The sequence below is a fragment of the Sipha flava genome, unplaced genomic scaffold (genome assembly GCF_003268045.1).
Source record: "Sipha flava isolate LNK unplaced genomic scaffold, YSA_version1 521_pilon_pilon, whole genome shotgun sequence".
Classification (NCBI taxonomy): domain Eukaryota; kingdom Metazoa; phylum Arthropoda; class Insecta; order Hemiptera; family Aphididae; genus Sipha; species Sipha flava.
The window spans coordinates 68,448-92,127 of record NW_020273477.1 but is presented as its reverse complement, the minus strand read 5'-3'; the positions used below and the strand labels follow the sequence as shown (position 1 = coordinate 92,127).

The following is a 23,680-nucleotide window of genomic DNA, read 5'->3' as shown; positions in this document are numbered from 1 at the left end:
GAGTTATATAAATTAAAAAATTTCTGTGCGATGTACTATGGGTCTTTGACCAACCAAAAAAAAAAAAGGATTTCGGGGGGGGGGGGGGCACGTGCCCCCAGTGCCCCCGCCCCAGGATACGGCACTGATACCTAGTAACTTAAAATTTACGGTGGTCATTAAAAATCATTTTTGAAAGAATATTTGAATTTTAAACACAAATATAAATTGACAAGTTATATCGTGTACATAATAATAATAATAATAATAATAAGAATAAGAATAAGAATACTAAGAAATAATAACGACAGTAATAAAACTTAAAAGGCCAACATTGTTCCGCTTATAAATTTCTTTGGGATAATAATCACTAACAAAATATATTCTATCGATTTAATGACTAGAGAGGAACTTTCATGTTCTTAATTATTTTTCCTAGACTTGTTGAACAATCGGCTATCAAATTCTGTATGAAACGCAAAAGATAAAAACTATTATTTCATTTTTCAAGTATTTACTGACGAAAAATGCTATTTAAATGTTAACGTAGTACTTACCTGATAGTATATAATACACCCAGGGGGAAATTTCCGCTCACGCAACGTAGGCACGTCAACACTCGTGAGGAAGAGTGTGCAAAGCATACCAGATGAGCAGAAGTTTTCGGCAACTATATTATTCATAAGATAATTTTTGTATCGTTGTTTTTTTCAATCGCCGACGTCATTAGTTAATTATTCAGAATTGTCTCGTTCTAGTGTTCTAAACATGTAGCTGGTATAGACGGTTTAATCGGCTTAGGTCTTTGAGTAACTATCGTTTCAAAATGTCTATGCATCATTGCATTTCGCGGAAATAGTCAATTTGCACTTCTTATTTAAACCAAAACAATTTGGTCGAAAAAACTAATGGCTTTATAATAGTAAATTTTAGTATTATTCGATAAGACTGTAATTACATCAGAAACCTACGTCAATAATAGTTTTAAGACTTCAGTTTTTCAAACGATTTGTTTTGAAAACAGTACAGTTTGGCTTAACCTTTTTCTAAACCAAGTGTAATTCGTCATCACTCCGTCACTTACATAAGATGTGAGCTACAAAAATGTATGTGCATATGTCACTTAAACGTCATTACGGCAATTGCCAACTGTAGATGCACTAGCCAGTGACAGTTCTTCCATAGAAGTTATTTGAAACGGAATCGGTACTTTTTTTGAATGTATATGTACGTGCATTTTTTGTAATCAAAACTTTCCTCGCAATCAAATTCCAATCGGTTTAATATGGTACGCAACGATGGTAAAACAAAAAACAAAAAACTCCTCTTAAAACAGATTCGAATCCGGCATGACAACAGCAGTAAAACGGTCGGAACAATTTTTTAAAACTTAATTTTAGTTTCATTTAATTTTGTTTTCCATAATTTTTTATATATGTACATATTTTTAATTTAAAAATTGTATACGATTTCCTAAACGTTAAATGTAACTCCCCAATACCTGCGATGGAAAAATGAACCGATCGAGTAATTCACGTTGAACTTGCTCTTCGACAGCGATGAAATTCCTTGCGGTTCGCGACGATCACCGACTTGTTCGCCTGGTTCTACGGGTGAACGCGTCGCAATACTTGTGGGGCACACGCATAAGCGCAACTAGGGTAAAAAATCGTGGGGGGGGGCTACAGCCCTCCTACCAAAACTTAAAATAATGTAGATTATCCCTACTCATATATACCATGTTAATATATTTTAGATTCTGAGCCAAGTTGGATTTATTGCAATGTGTCTTTTTTTTTATGTGATACTATTGTGAGTTAAGCATGCTATATGCGGTATGCCATGTATAACTTGGAATATTTTTGGGGGGGGCTAATCTTGGTCTGGGGGGGGTTAAACTCCCCTAGTTGTGCCTATGGGCACTCTGTACACGGCGCGTTAGTTCGATTGCCTTGTTGGCTTAACGTCGGGTCCCGACGGATAATTGTTAATAATAATAAAGTCATAATCGTCTGTACCTTCTACAAATCTCAGAGGAATCCCTCGGCATGAACCGCTCTCGAACTACATGCACACGCGTTCCACACTCACTCGCTCTTTCGACCTGTACATAATACGACATCATACGTTACATCTGCTGGCACAGGCGCATACACACGCAAACCATTTGGAGCTAAACAATCGTTAATTTCGGGCGTTGTTTGACAATAACGGGACATGCGCGCACAAATAGAGGGCCCTAACTTTGCCGATGTATCGAGTGCTCACCTTTAATTCGGTCCAAAAGCGTGTGTTGTATTCTACGGCTGTTGTGTGTCAACGTAATAAAAAGGAAAACCGAAATCGGACGTATTGAATTATCAAACGAATTCTGCATAAATACTTTACGGCGGCAGGACAGGACACGGTTGACTTCAGCACATCTGAAGTCGAACACCTCTCACGGATTAGTTGCGAATCAATAAATAAATATTCGCCAAGCCGAAAACTTGTTCTTATACCGTCTCTTGGATCTTACGCAGATTGTACCCGCATCGTATTGACCGCGGTCGATGCGAATAATAATAATAATCGAAATCGTTTTACTATATACGCACTAAATTTCAAATGTGAATTTCATGTATAACTGTTTGTTTATCGAAGCGAAAACTGTTTCGGTTTGTCAGAGAAAAATACGTAAGAAAAATATTATAATTACCGACTGATCGGATTTAAAATCAATTTATAAGCGTTCAAATGAGCATTAACCTTGCAAACCTTACAACGAACTGATGTTATAAAATAGCGTGGTGGACTGATTGCGTAATTGTGTAGAACACCGCACGACGTGCCAAACTGTCGCTGAGTTTACGGTTTGTAACCAATTCCTCGCAACAAAAGAAGAAAAGCCACATTATTGATGTTAAAAGATAAAAAGAGCTGTACATTTAGATTCCATTACCTGATAAAATATTTATCTATGGTAGCTGCGATTGCAATAATGTGATGTAACGTATAAAAATAAGTATTTCCACGTAGAAGGGTTTCCGTTGAACCGTCATCGGGAATCATTGTTGAAACTATTGAAAATGTCGAATATTATTTCCAGCGGAAAACTGAATCTACGTAACAAATATTGTAATATTCGTTTAATCGTATTTACGTTTTTATCGATTGCCATGCGGATTTAATTGATAGCGTGTTTGGTATTTCGCTATATGCGTCGAAAACAGTTTTATCGGAAAAATTCCAACGAGACCGTAGCAGTGTTCGGTATATTATTTTAATATTATGTTAAAACAACAATCTACAAATCTATCTGTATTGCATCTCCGACGTTTCTGATGAATCACAATAACGTACGATTTGCATTCGACACCGCCGCCGTTTCCCATCATTGTACAGAGGGATATATATTCCGATGTTATTACTTCAGCGGTATATATACACGCAATATAAGTCGACAGGCCGCGGGTAGTATCGCGCTCGATTGACGACTGCAAGCGTAATATATTTTTAACGGATCAGTAACGTAAACACGGGACGCGTAATGTTGTTATTTTAATAATGTTTGTTGGATGCGCACCGCTGTTTTGCATTATTACGGAATGATTGCGCTAAACTTAATTATTGTCGACGGATAAAGCTCGTCGTACAATATACCGTTTGCTTTATCGTAATATTTTACGCTGGTAGGTTAGCGCGGTAGAGATTTGTAGGTGCGAGGCACACCCGATTTCACGAGATTCGAAATAAATGAATTACGTGTCCGTTCGAATTAAATCCATTTTTCATTCACACTTATGCACGAGACGCGAAAACGTAATATTTGTTAAGCTCAATCGATATATCGCATAAATTACCGTTTAAGACATTGTAATGCATATAAGTTTCGTAAATGAAACCAATGACGAACCGCATTTATTTTGTTTTACACTTTTCTTTAGGTACAGAAGTTGATAAATAATTATTTTTACACAGTCTTTACGTCAATGTAACCCAGTCGGGTGTACGTTAAAATTATATTTGTTATGGTTAAATTATCAAATATCAACTGATTAAGTTATTAAGTCCAATGTTATATATTTTTAGAATTACTTTTTTTCTTTTTTAAATAAGCCTCGGCAGCAATGGCCATGGGGATTCATAACAAAAAAAAAAAAAAATGCGTTTTACGTTAATGTAAGAATGTGTTAGTGGACTGTTTTTCAAATAATAATTGTACTTTATAGTTAAGAATTTAAATTAAATTAATTTTTCAAATATTTATAGTGTCAGCGTTACATAAATTGTTCGAACAACGTACTCCTCACCTGAACTTGGTTAACATTTGATGTTTTGTAGTGCCGGTACAATAATCTTAACCGCGATATCATAATATAGTATTGTCTACTTACACATAAAACAAAACGTATTCACAGTGTATAAATATATACAAAAAAAAGTTAAAAATTATAAATAAGCTTGTACAGTGGTTAATTATTTACGGTTTATTTATTTACTTCGAAGCGATGATGAAGTCAAGTGTTGGATTTATTGAACGTTGGGAGTTGCCAGGTGTGGCGGAGATACACTCTGCAAAATAGATTTTTCTCTGAGAATCAATCCTTCTCCGGAGAAGGCATTCCATAGAAAGACTTTTCTACACGGGTTAATTCATAAAATCAACTGGTCCGTGCAAATATTGCACTTCGCACGATAATGGAGTCTATCCGGGAAAAATCTGACGTTCGTTAGAATTATTTTTCGTAACGCGGAAGAGCTGCTGGTTGTTGTACCTGTTATCTATCGACTCGGAAACGATAATGATCTTTTGCGCGACCCCGTGTTATGTTGCTACGATCGCGTTGTGCCTATTACGAAGTATCTCGCTGGGGCACATCGGAACGCGTGAGATTTAGTTCAACGTTTGGTTTTCCGGTTGTCATATCGCACGAAGTTTTCAATGAGCATTGTTACAAAGACGCACACGCACCCGCGTGTTTATTTTGTTAAAGTAGCTTTGCAAGAAGACATGCGCGCATTTGTCGTTCTGGCAAACACGATTGTGTGCGACTAAAAGACATTCGTATACTTCGCGTCGGAAGGAAACGGTTTTTGGTGATACTACCAAAGCTCGAAATAATGAACGGATTATGATTGGATCCCGGGCCCTTCGTCGGTGCACTTTATTTACCGTCACGTTCCATTGTTGTGGTATTGTTGTTGGCCGTGTGTGATTGCGAGTATTTTTCTATCCGAACGGAAACGAAATAAACCGATTTCGCAAATCCGTTTCGAACAATTGTCAAACATCCGAACGTCGCCGAATGTTTTATTGCGATACCGAACTTGTCAGATGTTGTTGAATGAACTCGCGCGACCCGCGCCGCCACAGAGCGCTGATTATACATATATGTATATATATATATATATATATATATTATTATTATATTTCATTGTGTTTTCGGTCGGGACGTGTACAGTTAAATCGTTGAAAGTACGCGAGTTCTTCTCCGACGAGACGTTCGCCGTTTGAAACGATTTCCGTTTCGCGACAACTTGAATTGAAGGCGGATTAATATTCAGTGTTTACTACACGTCGTAGTCGGAACTACTTCCGTATCGGATCACTGCGGGCGTAATGTATGGAAACTTGTGGCGGTGGAAATGTTTCTACGATGCCACCGCGCGCCGTTTCGTCGCGGTCAGTTTTCGGAGACCTAGTGTTATTATTGTTGTTTTTGAATAGTTAAACTCCCGAAATTTCGACTTATAAGCATTTCCACCTCCCGCCCGTCCATTTACGTATTGTTTTAAAACAGAAACGTGTTCATCTGCAAGTCAACCATCATAACCACCGTTATTCGACCGCTTTTCAGCCTAAATTCGTGTATAAGTTGATTTTCTATTTATTCCCATGTATCTTCTCTACCAGGTTTCACTAGTTAAGATATTATTATATTGGACGACGGAGTCGGTTCTGCTAGCACCTTCTACCCGGACCTTGATAAACATGTTTTGTGGTGCATTTTGATTAAATAAATTAAAATTTACTATGTACGCCAGTAAATTTATGAACATATTTAGTGATACACAACTAACGTTTTAAAGTTAGAGCAGCTATAATGTAAGTCGAGCGAAACCAAAACTACTTTTTTGGGATAGGTAGGTGGTTTAAATTAATCTGTACCCCGGTAAGATGTAAATTTTCAAACCGTTTTCGATGACAAAAGAAATTTATTTTTATAAACTGTATAGATAAATATAATTTACTATTGTTTATAGTATTTGACAACACAAATTCGACAACTTTGAAAGCATTTGACTTTTGTTCAGCTTATTTATAAGCCAAAATTGGGACATGATTCTATCCGTGAAAACGTAATAGGCTTTCAGTAAATTAAGTTTTTGTGACTAATATCATTTTACCATCACGTATTGTTTTCATTGTTTAATTTTTTCCATACGTTTTAATTTTCCATCAAATTTTATTTATTTTACACTAAAATAAAAAGTAGATCATTTATAATAAAGTTTATCAATACACGGCTTTAAAATTGAACGTATATTTTTCATCAAAAATACTAAATACTAAATTACACATTTGACATAGATATTACATAATAATTTGTGTAATTGCATATTTCTGATTTACTAAATATGTTGATATTTTAACCGATTAATTGTATTCATTTGTTTATTGGTTTTTAGTTGCTAAACAAACATAATTATCGAAAACAACTTATGGGAAAAAAAGGTAAAAAGTAAATTTAACAAATAAAAATTTTGACAAGCCGTGGAAAATAAAATGTAAACTTAATAGTGATACAAACATTTGAATAGTTTTGTGTTGTAGTTGAATATTTTTAGCGTCTATTATAATAACTGAACACAGTGATATATTTGTTTACACGCATTGCTGAAATAGTATTAACAAAAACAAAAAAATAAAACAAGAGTTTACGATAAAACATAATTTGAGCTATATATATACGTATAAATGTACATTATGTAAACAAATATTATTCTTCAATACGGTTATAAAAATGTAATAGTAAAAATGTTGTTTTTTCGAAATGATTTTCAAGGAGACAATGAAAATAACCATTTTTAAGTTAATAAGTTCATTACTATATATGGCTTACAAATTTAAAAATATAGCTGTTTATTTTTCAAAATGTATAACAATATTATAAATTGTATACTATGTATTATACGTGTACTATTGATTTTTATTTTTTTATTTTTTTATTTTTATATTTATTTTTTCATTTATTGATTTTTAATTTGAATTTTATTTTTATTATTTGTATATTATATGTATATTAAATATCATTATCTATTTGTTTTTATACAGGGCACCTGAAAAAATTCATTACAATTTTTAGTAGTTTAATTCCGACTAAAATGTACTGTTCTATAAATAATAATGTGTATACTGACCGTTAGCAAGGGTGTGTTGTGTTTTGGCTTTGGTTGGACGTTAAAAGAATAAATAAAATAACATCAATACCGGAAAGTTAGTATTTGTTTTACATTTGCTTCTATTTAAATTTATTGTAATGAATTGTCATATTTTATTTGGCTATTAATATCAAAACCTAAATTAATTTATATTATTATAAGTATTCTTTTCACGTGTATATATCTACTGAAGAAGTGAATATATTTTTTACACATACTATATGTATGCACTTTTGTCATTTTTTATAATATATTCACATATTATATTACAAATAGTTTGAAATCGAATATTAAAAGAGTAAAAAAGTAAGTTTCCTTTATAATTTTAAGCACAACGTGTGTAATGTATAGAATTACAACTTTAATGTACGCATATCAAGTGAATTCGGTTATAGAATAATTATACTGTTACAACATTAGGTATCTCAGTAATGAATAAATGTACGTACACTAAATATTTTTTGCTATCAACTCAACGTAATCTTCTTTGACTTCAGAAAAATAATAAGAACAATAGGGTTTATAAAAACTAAGTGTCTGCTTTAAGTATTTTTGTTTCGTTTCTCAAAATAATTGAAAAGGAAATATGAGTTTAAGTTTTTCGTAGTATAAACGGGGAAAAATACACTTGAAACGGGATGGAACGTGCAATGAGACGTAAGAAATAATTTGATGATAAATTAAATTATTAAAACTAAGGGAAGTGGCGGATAAACTATTTATAAACAATATCTTTATTTTATGGGTGTTTTTGTTTTTGTTTTTTATTGTAGATATTTATAATTTTAAAATTCACATATTAATATATTATGTTATGTTAAAAAAAAATAAAAATAAAAAATAAAATAATTAAAAAAAAAACAATTAAAATAAAGGGATTATTTGATTCTTTTACTGGTAGGTAAAAAGTATTTATACAGCATTTCCTTAATTTCTTTATTCTTCTTCTTAAAAATCAAAATCAAAATCATAATTATTGTACAAGTACTCTAGTAAACTTGTTTTGGTTAAAAATGTCCATAATACATCATTATCTTGTAGATTTGGGCATTATTCTAGGGGGACCAAATTAAAAAAAAAAAAAAAAAAAACAGGACACTTTTTTGCAACGAGTAAAAAAAAATTTATTAATTCATTATTGTTGAAACATGAAACTTATACTAATAATATATATATTATACTATATACTACCTTTTATACATATTTTATATTATTATAACAACAAAACGATATTCAATTTTTGTATAGTATAACTACCTATTATATTTAAAAGAAATACATCAATGTACATTTGTTAATTTTACATATTACATACTTCATTCTGATATTGATTGGAGTTCTTTTTTATTTTCAAAGTCATATTTTTGTGATGAACTTATTAAATCTAATAATTAATTTTGTTTTAGAAGAAAATTATAAAATTCATTACAAGAATAATTTTTGAAACGATTTTTAACAATAATTATAGCTATTATAGCTTTTATAGTGTCTATGAGAAAATGATTTTTTTCATCACTCCACAATAAACTTATATTTGAAAACGTTCCTTCAGCTGCTGCATTTGTTCCGGGTATTGCCAAAGCATATTCAATAATTCCTGATATGTTTTGTAGGTTAATATTTTGATTTACCATATACTCGAAAATTTAACACTATTTTTCTTCTACTTTTGTACAATTTTTTTGCCATTTGTGAACTCGTATTTTGAAAATGTTCACTACATGATTAAATTCATCGAATAAATCATCTTCATCAAATTCCAACCAATATTATTTTTATTTTTTTATTTCAAAAAATATATACTTTGTTGAACATCATCCCAAATATGACAATTTATTAATTGGATCCACTGTAATATTTTTAAATCGTCAAAATGATAAACTAATTTTTCAAGATATGATAAAAAAGTATCGTAAAATATATCAGTATTTTGTTTAAATGACTTTTCATTATACACACTTTGTTTTTTTCAAATCATTTAACAGTGATACAATTTTAGAAGTCAACAAATTCTGATTTTTCCTATTTCTAATTTTTTCACACAAAACCTACAATTCTTCTGCTACTTCACACGCTGGTATTTTATCTCCTTCAATTTTTTTAACATTGTCATATACAACTTTCAATTGCCTTTGCAAAAAATGAAGCCATATTAAGAAAAAAGGATTATTAAAAAAAAGTTTTACAATCTTGTATCACGAAATATGATTTTAAGATTTTTAATTAAAATTTTTAAAATATTAATTTTTTATTTTTTATTATTTAATTTTTTAAAATATAATTAATAAGATTTTTTAAAATTTAAGATTTTAACTAGAAAAATTTCAATTATTCTTGTAATTGCTGGTGATAAAGATAGCCAACGGATTTTAACACTACTAAGAATATTTTTGAATTCAATATTTGCAAAATCACCAAATTCTTTTAAATTTTCAACACGTACAGTATATACTCGTAGGATGAAAGTACTGGAAAATCTTGTTTACTATAGATTCTGCATCGATCAGTAAAATATCAGCACTTGATTGCATTGCACTGAGTAAAACATGAGCAGCGGAACAAATACCACAAATATTATTTTTTAAACTTTTATTTAGAAATTAAAAAACATTTTTTGTTCCTTTCTTATTAGACCCTCCAAAGTTTGTGTTGCAATTATCGCCAGAAAATGCAAAGATTTTATCGGATAATTTATAGTTATTCAATATCTCAATAGTATAATTTGTTAAAATATCAACAGTTTCGCCTTTTAAATTTGTCATTTTCAACATTTTTATTTGCATGCCCGTTTTCGGGTTAAAATAGCGAATTAGAATAGGTACAACTTTTAAGTTTTTATGATTTAAGGTATCTATCATAATTGTTGCAAATTTTGCAGATTTTAATTCATAACAAATTTGTTGCATTACAAAAGGAGTAAAAACGTTTAAAATAATTGATTCGGTTTTAGTACGAGCGCAAAATAAAATTAAAATAAAACACTCGAACTTGGGCGCATCATCATATATCTGGTTTTTGTTTATTTATATATAATTTGAATAGTGATAATTATTACCTGGTCCTTTATTACGCGAATCAGAGCCGTCAACCACCATACTCGTAAGAGCGGTTTTTGGCGCAAACAAATACCTACACTAAAAATAAATGTCTCAACATGATTTCATAGATAAAAATATCTGAAGTAGTTTAATATTAACGACATTTTTATCAATTAATCGCTAAAATCACTTTTTGATGAAAAAATAGTTAAAAACAGGATTAAAACTGGACGCATTTAGTCCAGTTTAATTCCGATTAAAAAAACAGGACAATTCTGTTTAAAACACAGTGTTGTGCTTTAAATAAATTTATCTAGATACACTTATCTAGAAATGTCATCTAGATAAAAATTTCATATCGTTATCTTATCTAGATAAAAAATAAAATTGACATCTAATTTTTATCTAAATAAAAATCATAGCCATCTAAATAAATTTATCAAGATAATTCACAAAATCGGTAGCTAATCATTAATAATAACTAATCTACAATTTTATCATTCGATATTGTTCAATTAATACACGCCATATCGATTCGAGTCAATAATCCTTATCCAAAATTTGAATATATTTATAAGTCTGTACGAGAACATTCTTCTCCCTCCCGGCTCTTGACTAGTTCGTGTGACCTATACCGGTACAAAAATGCCGTTTTGCTGTCGTATGCGAGCTCCCGTGCGGTACGGACCTCTCGCACGTTCGTGTGTTTCACCAGCGTCCTGCCCTTTTTGGTTGTGTCCATCGAAGACCGTGCATCTTTGTCTTGCCAGTGTGCGTGTTACCGCTGGGTATTGTCACGGCTGGACGAGTCAAGCATCGTGGACGTCATCGTTCTTTTTTTTATCGTCGCTTTGGACGTGCTGCCGAATCCAGTCCAGTTGTATCCGTCGCGGACAGGTTTCTTTTTCTTTTTATTATTGTTGTATTAAAAAATATTATTGTAGTATGTTTATTATTAGTCTTATTAGTTTGTATAGTTCCCACCCCACGGGCATCCGTCCCTAATGCTGTATGTCATTAGTATTTATTTGTAATAGTACGTCGGCGCTCTACGGCCCGTCATTTAACAAAAACGCGCATTCTTGTTTTCTTATTCGCACTAAAGTCACCCGGTCTGTCGTACAAAATCCATTGATTCCCTTGGGGTATTTTGGGTACGTGTTGCCGTCATTCGGGTCAACCTCACGGTAAAGAACCCGTTGACAAAACAGATATAAAATAAATAACTAAATACGAAATTTCATTTATATATTTACTTACAAAAATTGGTTCTAAAATAGTTTTACATAGCATTTATTATTAATTATGAACAATGAAAATTTATTATGTATATAGATATATATTACATACATAATATGCATGGGAGGTGAGAATTATTTATAATGTCATAGTATGGCCTATACGAGGAAGTCTCATGCCCGTATTACTATTGTTCTGTGGTAATACGAACGCCGAAAAAGCATTTATAAGAATATTAGAACCAGAGATAACGCACCATAGGTCTAAACTGGTTTGCGGCTACCTGGTAGATGGTTTTTAAATACTTAAATACAGAAATAGTTGTCGATAAGAAAATAGCAGTATTACAATACGCATTACGCTGTACCTACACAGAAATTGATGGTTCTCTATCAACCCCCTTAAATTCAATATTTATATATAAATTATGTCCATTGTTCATGTAATCATGTGCTCTAAAAAATTGTCATTACCGGACCCTAATTCTGTAAATTCGTACTTTGATATGTTTACATAATATTATTGTACAACAAAATAAATATTAGGCGTGAGACGTCCGTTATTTATTAAAAATTTGTACTGTACGCAGCGTACTCTCATCCACAACGTGTTCAGTGTTTATCGTCAGACCGTCTTCATATTTTTCATAATTTTGTCTATAACTTTCAATTTTATTTTATTGGTGAACTATTTTATATTTTGAAATGGATCGTTACATAATACAATCATTATCCAAGATCAAGAGTTCGCCTACGAACGGATGAAAACGTTGATGCCTTATATAAATATCTAAATAAAATTTATTTTATTTATCTAGATCTAGATAAATTCAATTTCTACAGTATCTATCTATATCTAGATAATTTTAAATCTAGATATCTTATCTATATCTGGATAATTTTTTTTTATCTAAGCACAACACTATTAAAACAGGACGTATGGTTACCCTACATTAGTTGAATAAAATATTATTCGATTGGTTATTTGAATACAAAATTATTCTTCATTGATTTATTCTTAATGTTATTATTTGTTATTATATACTATAATTATTTATTTTTATTCATTATTTTAATTTGTATTATTTGTCGTTATTTATTATTGGAAGATTTTTATTTACTATATTTTATTGATTATTCAGTTATTCGTTATTCCCTATAATCATATAAATAATAAATTTAAATCCTAAATAACGATGTATAATAATAATAGACTTATTATTTAGACTTAAATAATACATATAATATAAATAAAAATATTATTATTCTTGATACACATACGTTATTATAGTTACTATAACGATAATTGTTATAATTATTACTACAAACTGTTATTATTGTTGTTATTACTTGAATTATTATTTATTCATTAATGAATATTAAAGTGTTAAATTATGTGAAATTTACGTAAAAATTTGTTTGGTAATTTACCGATATATCTACAAAGATTAATGTAAAAACGCCAAATGTGATAACATTTTTATAATAGTTTTCTGCTAGTAACCTGTTTAGTTACCAAAATTTAGGTCTTGATAGGGCACAATTCATACCCATATGATTGCGATTAATATAATTTCAAAAGTTAAAAAAAATTAATATCATTCATGATTTTAACGAATAAATTTATTCTTTATTTGAATATAAATTAATTATTCATGCATTTATTTTTTATTCTTTATTTTGATTTGTTTTTGCCCAACTCTGTTATCTTGTCTATTTCATATATTTCCTATAGTTTAGTTTATATATATATATATATAAGCCAAAGAACAGAGACTAGGGGTATTCGAGAGGAAAGTTTTAAGAAAAATATATACAGGTGTTTGACAGTAAAATAAATGAATGGAGAAAATTACATAGTTATGAACTCAAAAGGCAGTTTCAGAGACCTGGTATAGTTAAGGAGATCACAAAAAGAAGACTCATGTTGGGGGGGCATGTCTGGCGTAAGCAAGGATCTCTAGTTAGACAAGTAATAGAGGAAGAACCAATAGGTAAAAGACCTTTAGGAAGACCTAGATCGAGGTGAGAAGACTGTCTAAAAAAGGACTTAAAACGTTAGAACCAGGAATCAGATGGAGATAAGCTGCAGATGACAAGGACAGACGGCAAGGTTTGTATTTAGCGGCATGGTCTTAAAGGTTGAAACCAAATAGAAGAAGATATATATAATTTTTCTTTAATAGACATAACATCATTACAGAACAACATAATTTCCATTAATAATTGTAATTGCTAATAGGTAATAGATTTTTTCAGTACAGCGATCAGTATCATACTCAAATATTACAATTTGAGTTATCACTCAAAAATCATTCATGAAAACTGAATATTTCATTGTGGCCAATTTCATTTTAAAATAACAGATTTAGATTTTTATTATATTTTTAATATAAAAAGCACATTTTTATTCCCATACACAATGTAAGATCTTAACGATTGAAAAAGAAATAAATCACTGTGTATTTTTTATCAATTATAATTAATGAAATATAGGTATTTTTGTTCATTCGCAAATTGAATTATTTTTTCTCTTGAGTTTTTAGGGTAGTGTTTTTTAACTATGTTCCATCGTACGTGGTATATCGTGGTTCGGTTTCACTTAAATAAAAATATAAAATTACATTAATATAGTTGAAAAAATTGCACATAGATAATGTTAGAAATAAGTTAAATGACACTTACTGACAAGGGTACAATTTAAATGAAAAAACTGTGGGTGATACAGCCCTTCTGTCTTTTTCATGTTCCTTAATGTTTATAGATATCTGCGATCCGTACAATTCAACAGTTACTAAAATATTTGTTAAATATATAAATATTTCAAAGTGTAAATTGTTCACTTTGATTTTTGCGCGTATAACTTGTCTATATTACCCATCTGTAAATATAAATGTTTCATTACATGATCGCTCTCAGATACTGAGTGAAGTGAAGGGTATTATGGTTTTATAATGATGATTGTATTTTATTCTTTTAACACTTTTTTGGATAGAAATACTGATCTAAAAGTTTTTTTTAGGAACTTTTTAGATTTTAAATTGACATGCGGTGGTACTTTAGATAGGTTATTTTTTAAAATCTTAATAGTTTTTCCAGATGTAAGGAAAAAATTGTTCTGAAACGGTAAAAATACGCTGTAAATAAGAGTTTCACTTTTCAAATTTTAGTAATTTAGTCATAATTCCAAAAGTAATGTATCTAGAAACATGTAAATTTTACTCTATAGCGGATATTTTTATTCGTATTTGAAAACATTTTAAAAAAGCGCTTTTAATTTAAATATAGAACTTAAAAAATATCAAATTTTTTGAGAGTCTTTATGTAATAAAATTGTTATTTTTGGATATGAGATAAAAATGTAATATCACCTTTCCCATATATGAGTACTTATTTACCGATAATGAAAAAAATCATTAGTCTGATATGTATATATATATATGGCAAACTCACAAGACAATCACAACTGATATCGTTCCGAGTTCGTGAATTGTATGTGCTAAAAACCATATGGTATTATGTCGTTCTATAACGGATAAAGTTCGATTAATTGTAAACAACGACGGGAATTCCGAAAACCAATTTTAATTTGATACGATGACGATAATTGGAGAAATGACAAACCATTTTTTTTACATTTTTTTTATTTATTCTGTGATTGATACCAAATTAGATTCTATAAAAGTTTTTAAATTGAATGAATGAAAGTTTTGAGGAATTCCTTGTCGGTTTCAAATATATTTCATACCGGATTCGAGTTTTTCTGATTGCCAAAAGCGAGTCATTTTTTACTGAAATAGCTGTCGGAACCCAACCATCTTAACTTTGTTTTCCCATTGACGTCTTGACCACTCACACATTTTATAAGTAATTTAGTAATGTAAATTTTATTGTATTTAATTGAATATAATTCTTTAGGTCGTATAGTTTATTACGTATATATATACGTCATATATCATTGTTAAAAAATAAAGAAAAAACACTTTCATGTATAATATATAGGTTTTAGAAATTACGTGATCTATAAATATTTCTATTATTAAAAATATTATGGTGTAATATATCGTATTATTACAGAGGAGATAAATATTGAAGCCTTAAGTGGAACTTCAAAGCCGCTTTGGTAGAGTATACACTTGACAATGAACAGTTTTTAAAACCCGTCTTAAGCTTATTGGGAATTCCGTACTACACACTATGATCTATAAGTTAAGCGGCAGTATATCATCGTTGGAAGTATTTTTGATGTGAGATGAATTCATTGTTTAAAAATAGGACGTCTAAACAATATTTGGTAGGTATTTACGCTCAAAAGATAAACTAACGGAATCATTTTCTAACAAATAAGCGTATGAATTCCAATACGAAATGTTATATCAATTATAAAAATCATTTTTGTGATCTCTCATGGTTACGAATTGGTCTATATTTCTTTTGCTTTTAATTACATATTACAACATCCGTTGTACACATTAGTAATTTTGGTGAAATATCTAAAAATAAATATACTTAAAATGTAGCTTCTGAGCTTGGCATTTTCTTGACATTGATTTGTCTTATTGTGTTTTTCGGCTTTCTTCTCGTATCCTTTTAATGCATGCATTTGTTCTGCAAACACAAAGACAGTGATGTAAACCGTGTAATCGGCAGAAACTAAATCATCGCTACAACCATTACTTTTCCCAAGGACATTTCTCCACCATCCGTTTAATTTGACACCGAATTGTGGAGGAACATTATTTCTCGATCTTGAACGGACGCGCAACTCCCATAGATGAAAAATGGAGAATTTCCCCAATCGATTAGTCCCAACTATTTTCATTTCAAACCCCGTTTCAGGAACCTATTAAGATCTGGATATCAGGCATGTTTCGCAGTTTGTACATGTCAGAACTAGTTCTATTTGTTTCTTTCCATTTCACTCTCTTTCTCTCTCTCTCTCTCTCTCTCTCTCTCTCTCCCTTTCATGTCACACAGTGGTTGACTTCCTCTACAAATTGGATAGACGACATAGTCTTTTACGCCGCAATGTAATTTTAGTAAAAAAAAAAAATGTACGCTATTCGTCGTAAGTAATGTTGGTAAATGTGACGATGTAATTTATCTGCCAGCAGATTCTATCCATAAATAATAATTGTATTAGAAAATGAATTCTAGTACGTCATTATACTTTATTAACGCTTTATTTGACACAAATAATTTTACTCAAAGGATCGATGATACTACTCGTATAACTTAATTGTGCAGATAGTGTATTAGTTCATAGTTTGAACTTAATTAGATTAGAACTTTTTAAACATCTAGTCCTAAATATATAAAGTTTTTAATAATTTTAGTACAAAATAATTGAGTATTATATTCATAATTTCATTTATTATTTTTAGTAAGTATATGAAAATTATTATATTTTTTACGCTGCTTTTCCATTAACAAAACTCTCATATTTATTATTTATTAGATAATTTTATAATATCATTTATTATTTTTTTACTAAGTTTATTTTTTTTTTTAACTTTTCTTGTAAATTATTTTTAACTCGAATTAGAACACTAATATTTTAATATCTGTATAGTCACTTGTATTAATACTCGATTCATAGCAATTATTCTGAAGGTGTAAATTAAGTATAATTATATTTTATAAAAATATTTTTAACTCCTTTTATTAATATGCTACAGTATAGAGCAATGAAAATGTTTTATTAATAAAAAATGTACAACTTCTCCGATAAATATTTCTTATTGTATTACTACATATATAATTTAGAGTCATTACTAATAATATTACTTACCATAATCGAGTGATTTAAGTCTTTATTTGCAAAATTTTAGTATTTTAATGTAACCAGTGAGTTTGAAAACTGAAACATGAGCATCGTTAAAATTTGAATTGAAATTTATTAAAAACTGTTTGTTCTAAGCATTTCATTCATGTGCTAAATTGTCAACGTTATTTTACAAGCCTACCGATTCGTAATAATATTTTATGAATAACTAACCACCAGTTTTTTGGAATGCAAATATTGAGTTGATATCTTTAGACATCATATGATATCATATGGTAATATATATTATATTAATTTTAAATGTTATTTTAGAGAAGGGGAAAATGACACAGAAAGTATAGAGTATTTTGTGAAATAACGAACAGAGAGTGCAAAGTTTCACATGCAATTAATAGTTAGTATTGCCAACTAATCTAAACATTCAGTGAAACTTGTTTTATCCAAGAAGAACGTTTTAATGATAATTTATATCCCAGGGTAAGGATATTTTATAAAAGAAGATAGGTCAGAACAAAAATAAACATTCTACACGATTGTGTGGGGTAAATCTTAATTTACTTACTGCTATAATATTCCTCGGCTGTATGCTGCTCCAAACTAAAAGCAAATTGAACTTATAAAAACTTCCATCGCAAGATATATGCAAAACGAAACTATCTCTTCCTAATTTGGATCTTTGCATTTTGATTGGCAAAAATCAATTGACAATAATTAGAAAGATTTTTTTTAAAAAAAAAAAATTATTTAATCAATTTTTCATTATACGTTTATAATATAATTATAATTTAATACTATCAAGTCAGGATAAGAGAGAAAGAAAAAAGTTGTAACATTAACTAACATTAAATTACTTCATAAAATATATATTTAATATAAATTAAATATAGTTATTTCCATTTTATCAATGTATTTACATAAAATTTAAAACATACACATATTTATTAAATTTTTCGAGTATAAAATAAGAAATGTATTGATTTTATAATAATGTATTTTTCATTTTTCTGTAAACAATTTTTCAATTAGTAAATCTGCTCCAAAACTTCTATTGGCAAGTCATTTCCATTTAAATCTTCCTGAAGTTTTGATTAGGTGTTCATACTTGAAAATTTAATACCATCTTACTTGTATACTTATCTAACAACACTGAAAAAATGTATTTAACCAGAACCTTATTTTATAAGCATTTAAAAAAAATGTTATACAATTTTTACAAAATTTACTGTTTTTACTTACATTTTCAGCTTAAAATGTTTTTTTGAAACAAATCGGTCCATCAATTCTTATTAAAATTTTAGATATGACTAGAAAAACATATTCTGAATATTTGAACAAAAATATTTTCCTTCGTCAAACAAAAAAATATTAAACATGTTGATAAAAAAAAAAAATAACCTACCGACAATAAGACTAAAAGTGGTAAAATATGTAAGCGGTATATTTTTATATTGAAGCTTTGATCAGAATCATTACACTAAAGAAATGAGTTATAGTGTTTCTAAAACTTAATACGTACATTACCTATATACAGAACGAAGACCAAAAGGACGATTTTCTGCTACCATTATTTTACCGGTGTTTTTTTTTCTTTTTTTTTCTTTTTAATGTATTGTATTAAATAATTTTTTTTTTATACAATTGTGGTTTTATTTGTAGTTTTATTATGTTAGCTGGTTAGATAAATTAGTATCAATGAGTTAACATACAAAAATGTTAGTTTAAACCACTCGAAAAAAAAAATTATAGGCATTAGGAATGATGTAAATTAATTTTTTTAGCTAAATGAAAAACAGATTTTTAAGAAAAATATTTTAAACGTGTACTTATGAATGCAGTTTTGAAACTTCAACATTGCAATTTTTAAACGCATTTTTTTTAGATAATTAATTTTCCTCTTTAAAGCATTAACTAATCTTAAAACTCATAATTTTAATTGACTCGTAAAATAAATTTCTGTGTGTATATAAAAATCAGATCGAATATAATATATTCAAACATTAAATTTGTATCGATTCAGTAAACTTTTTTTCTCCAGATAAATAAATAATTCGAACACTAATAAAAATACTAATAAACGAATAATGATTTTATTGTAATATTAATATTATTAATAAGGGAATTCAATCCAATAAACTATAATAATGCGCATGCGCAAACACGTTGTTCATAAATATCTTGAATGTTTAATGTTACCACACCGAACGCCAAAATCTTCGGATGGTAGTGCAAGATGATGGCACCTCATCTTCTGTACGTATTAATATACGCAAATATTGTACATGCAAAATGCGTATGCCGCATATAATATTATATATGCCGTACTTGAACTATAACATTTTACAGTATTATCGTTCGCTGTTCATGGGCTTGGTTCGATATGGCCTCATCATTGTTTTTGCTTGATGTTCTGTGTATCTGCAACAATAGGTTTTTTAATTAATTTTGTTGCTTTTTAAAAAAACGTGTGTATGGATTAGTGATTGGAATTAGGATCGAATGGTGTGAGATTTTTCTTTATTTGATTTATTTTTCCTTAAATATCAAAAGGATTCAAGTCTTCTACGCCCTTTTAGTGATTATATTTTAAAGATACAAACTAAATAGAATGAATATGAAATAAATACATTATCATTCTTAATTTTTTTGTGTAATCGATAGGGATATTAAATGTTTAGTAATTATGTAGTGTAGTATGTATAGCATGTATAATATAATAAATATAAAATAAATAAATAATAAATAATATAATAATATAATAATATAATAAATATAAAATATAAAGTAAAAAAAAATAACATCCAGAGACAAAATAATAATTGGTTGATTAAAAAAAAAGATGGTTTGAAATCAAAACTAAAAAAATAAATATTTGAAAAATCAATCATAACATTATGATGAGTTTGATGCCCTTCTTTTGATATTTAATAAAAAAGTAATTGCCATAAATTGTTGTATATATATATATATATATATATATATATATATATATATAATAAATGAAAATGGTATATATATATATATACCATTTTCAATTCATTCTCGCTTTCATCCTCCAAATCCTCGTCTTCCTCCTCCTCATCGTCGAACTCATCATCCGTAGTCGAATCTGAATCAGTAGATGGATTATCACAGATGACTTGCATATATTCTTCGTGAGTCTTTTCCATCAACTTTTTTCGTTCATCGTCGTTCAAATTTGGATCTGCATTCAGAGCCTCCATGGTTTGGCAGTACTTCTCGGAGGCTAATAATAATACCTCGCTAAGTTGTTTTTCTTTCTCCTCCTTTTCTTCCTTTTTTTCCTTTTCCTCCTTTGTTTCCTTTTCTTTCTCCTCAATATTTTGTGGCTTCCGGAATGTATTTAATGTATGTAATTCAACAGTAGTTGTCGTTAGTGGTTCAACGTTACACATGGTTACGTTGTCACCTGCATCCTTGAAGTATTCGGTATTTGCGTAGGGATAATGTAAGTCCGTACCGAAACTACCGTTGGCAGTCGAATGGAATTGTTCGATTTGGACGCAGGGATAACCTATGCCCGTTTCAAAACCCCCATAAGCAACCAGATTGGATTGTTCGGGCTGAGCATGGGGATATCCCGTGTCCGTTCCAAAACATCCGTCGGCAACCAGAGTAGAAGATTGTTCAAGCTGGGAGTACTGATAATTCATATCAGTATTGAAGCCATCGTTGATAGTCGGATGGAATTGTTCGATTTGGACGCAGGGATAACCTATGCCCGTCTCAAAACCCCCATAAGCAACCAGATTGGATTGTTCGGGCTGGGCAAAGGCATATCCCATGTCCGTTCCAAAACATCTGTCGGAAACTAGATGCGAAGATTGTTCAGTCTGCGAGTACTGATAATCCATATCCGCATCGAAGCTACCGTTGGAAGTCGGATGGGATCGTTCGGTCTGGACATAGGAATTACCCATGCCCGTTCCAAGACATCCGTCCGTAACCAAATCAGAGCATTGCTCGGTCTGGGAAAAGTGACATACCATATCCGTATCGTAATCACCTTCATTAGCAAGATCAGATGTGTTCATCGGACATTGGCACGGACACGGACAATTGTACGGGGAAAGGCACCGACATGTTGTACTGGAGTTTAACGAACATTTTGAATCCGACAGAAACATTTTCCTACAATATAAACATAATACGTTAGTCGGTAAAAACTCGATTGTATTTGAAAATTATATATTCATACACGCGTACAAGTCTAAATGTACGAAGAGATAATAAAACGGGATTCATAATAATTATCGTATCAATGTTGCGTGAGCACGATGGCACTATATCGGACCGATAAGGACAAATCAATTGTTATGTAGAATCAAGTTTTACATATTTCACGTAGTACATTTATGTGCCGAAAAGTGTTCAAATTTATAATGTCATTAACTACTGTCTGTAATTACGTCTTTTGTAGTATGATTTGAGCTACGTGATTTTGAAGTGAATGGACTTTCGCACATATTGCTCTATAGATGCTTAACCTATACTAGAAATGTCATTTTTATCGACTATTACGACAATGGTACTAGGTACAACAACCGTAATGAGCTTACAGCAACTGACCATATTTTTACTTACCCCATAAGATCAGTCAGTGAATCGACGGTCCTTGTGTCCATCCAACGGTCCACAACGCAGATTCTTTTCGGAGCGTTTTGTCAAATGGTCTCGTTTTCATAATCATCCCGTTTCCTCTTTTCTCCTTTTCCTGGAATAAAAGAATGTACCATTACAAGCTGCAGATATAACCGTTATTTTGAATCATTCCAATGTTGAAATGGTTCTCCATCGAATCAACTTCTATTTAAGGTTTCTTCCGATGTCTTACCGCTAGCCATCAGCGTCATAAGGTATTTATGACTCTTGAACATAAACATTTTTCGATTCGCGGAAAAAAATGTTAATAATAGTAAAGAATATTCTAATGCGTGTCGTTTTAACGAATGCCGAATTAGAACTAACGTTTTTCAATCAGCGTTTTAAAGTCAATATAAATAATTACTTGACAACGATATTTTTGTTGTCCTAGGATATTGGAATAAACGTTGTACGGCCAAATACGTAGGCCATTTCTTTTACTACTGTATTTGACGAATGTATTCCGTGAGTGGTGAAGGGAATCTTGCCGAGGACTTGAACGGGTTTGCGGACCTGGGTGCAAAATTTTGAGTAGTGCCTGAGAGGTCGCAACGAATGGTACTTGATTTAACAGCCCATCAACACAAAATAGATTATTCGTAATTAATTATTTTCTATTTTAACTGAAATCATCTCCATTAAAGTGTTATTCATTATTAAATATAAAAAATAGCAGCTTATTGATGCTGTTCAGATATTGAAGTAGAGAATTGGTCTAAAATTTAAGCCCAATATTGATTTAAACAATTTTAGAAAAAAATATAATTTAACAACGATCTGTTAACAAGTACTAATAAATATATATATAAATATAAATAGTTGTCAGTATTGACATAATTATAAATGCATCATGATGACTTAATGATTTACTATACATCAACAGAATTCTAAAAAAAATTGAAAACTGCTAAATGTAATATAGTTACCTTCAATTGAATAGGTTGCAGATATCCATTGCATTATTTTGTTTGATTTTGACCCGTGGATAATAAGAATACTTATTATTTATACATCAATGTGTTTCTACTAAACACTTAAAAATATATACATATATATGTATGCAGGGTATCCCAGGATGATTTGATAAATGCAATAACTATCGTTTTGTTAATTTTTTTTTAAAATTTTTTTTTTTTTTTTTTAGTAAATACTTAGGTCCTGTGCTACAACAAAATGCTATATGGTTTAGAGTATTGGTCAATTGACAAGAGAATAGAACAGAGTATGGTGTTGCGTAAATGAGAATGCTTAGATGAACGAGTGGAATGACAAGAGAAGATAGAATAAGGAAAGAATATATGAGAGTTAGTACTGGTGTAGCATCGATAAATGAAAAAAAATAAACTTAGATGGTTTGAACATATGATGAGGCGTGAGCAAATAAAAAAAGTAAGAGTAGTTATGAAAATTAACATTAAAGGGAAAAGAGGAAGAGGAAGACCTATAAAAAGATTGTTGGATGCAATCGAGAATAATAAGAGTTGGTGTGTGCGTAGGGGTCATAAAAATCGAGATGACTGGAGGTTTAGGATAAGGGTGGCTGACCCCAAATA

General features: G+C 30.1%; 2 protein-coding genes across 2 annotated transcripts in view; one reads left to right on the top strand and one right to left on the bottom strand.

Moving 5' to 3' along the window:
* LOC112690813 overlaps nucleotides 1–23,680 on the top strand; it is a 152,619-nt gene that overhangs the window by 62,969 nt on the left and 65,970 nt on the right. The gene's annotated exons all lie outside the window — the stretch shown is intronic.
* On the bottom strand, nucleotides 19,621–22,537 carry LOC112690821. The gene is made up of 4 exons (XM_025564916.1): nucleotides 22,492–22,537; nucleotides 22,068–22,197; nucleotides 20,489–21,614; nucleotides 19,621–19,880 (listed from the first exon to the last, which is right to left on the bottom strand). Exons 2-4 carry the CDS (start codon nucleotides 22,106–22,108, stop codon nucleotides 19,803–19,805), a joined length of 1,245 nt encoding a protein of 414 aa, XP_025420701.1. The 5' UTR covers nucleotides 22,109–22,197; nucleotides 22,492–22,537; the 3' UTR covers nucleotides 19,621–19,802.

Coding starts and splice junctions, on each gene's coding strand:
- LOC112690821 (XM_025564916.1), bottom strand. CDS start 22,108: ATGGACACAAGGACCGTCGATTCACTGACTGATCTTATGGG. Junction 21,615..22,067: donor TCACTGACTGATCTTATGGG/GTAAGTAAAAAT, acceptor TTTATATTGTAG/GAAAATGTTTCTGTCGGATT. Junction 19,881..20,488: donor GCGAGAATGAATTGAAAATG/GTATATATATAT, acceptor CTATTGTTGCAG/ATACACAGAACATCAAGCAA.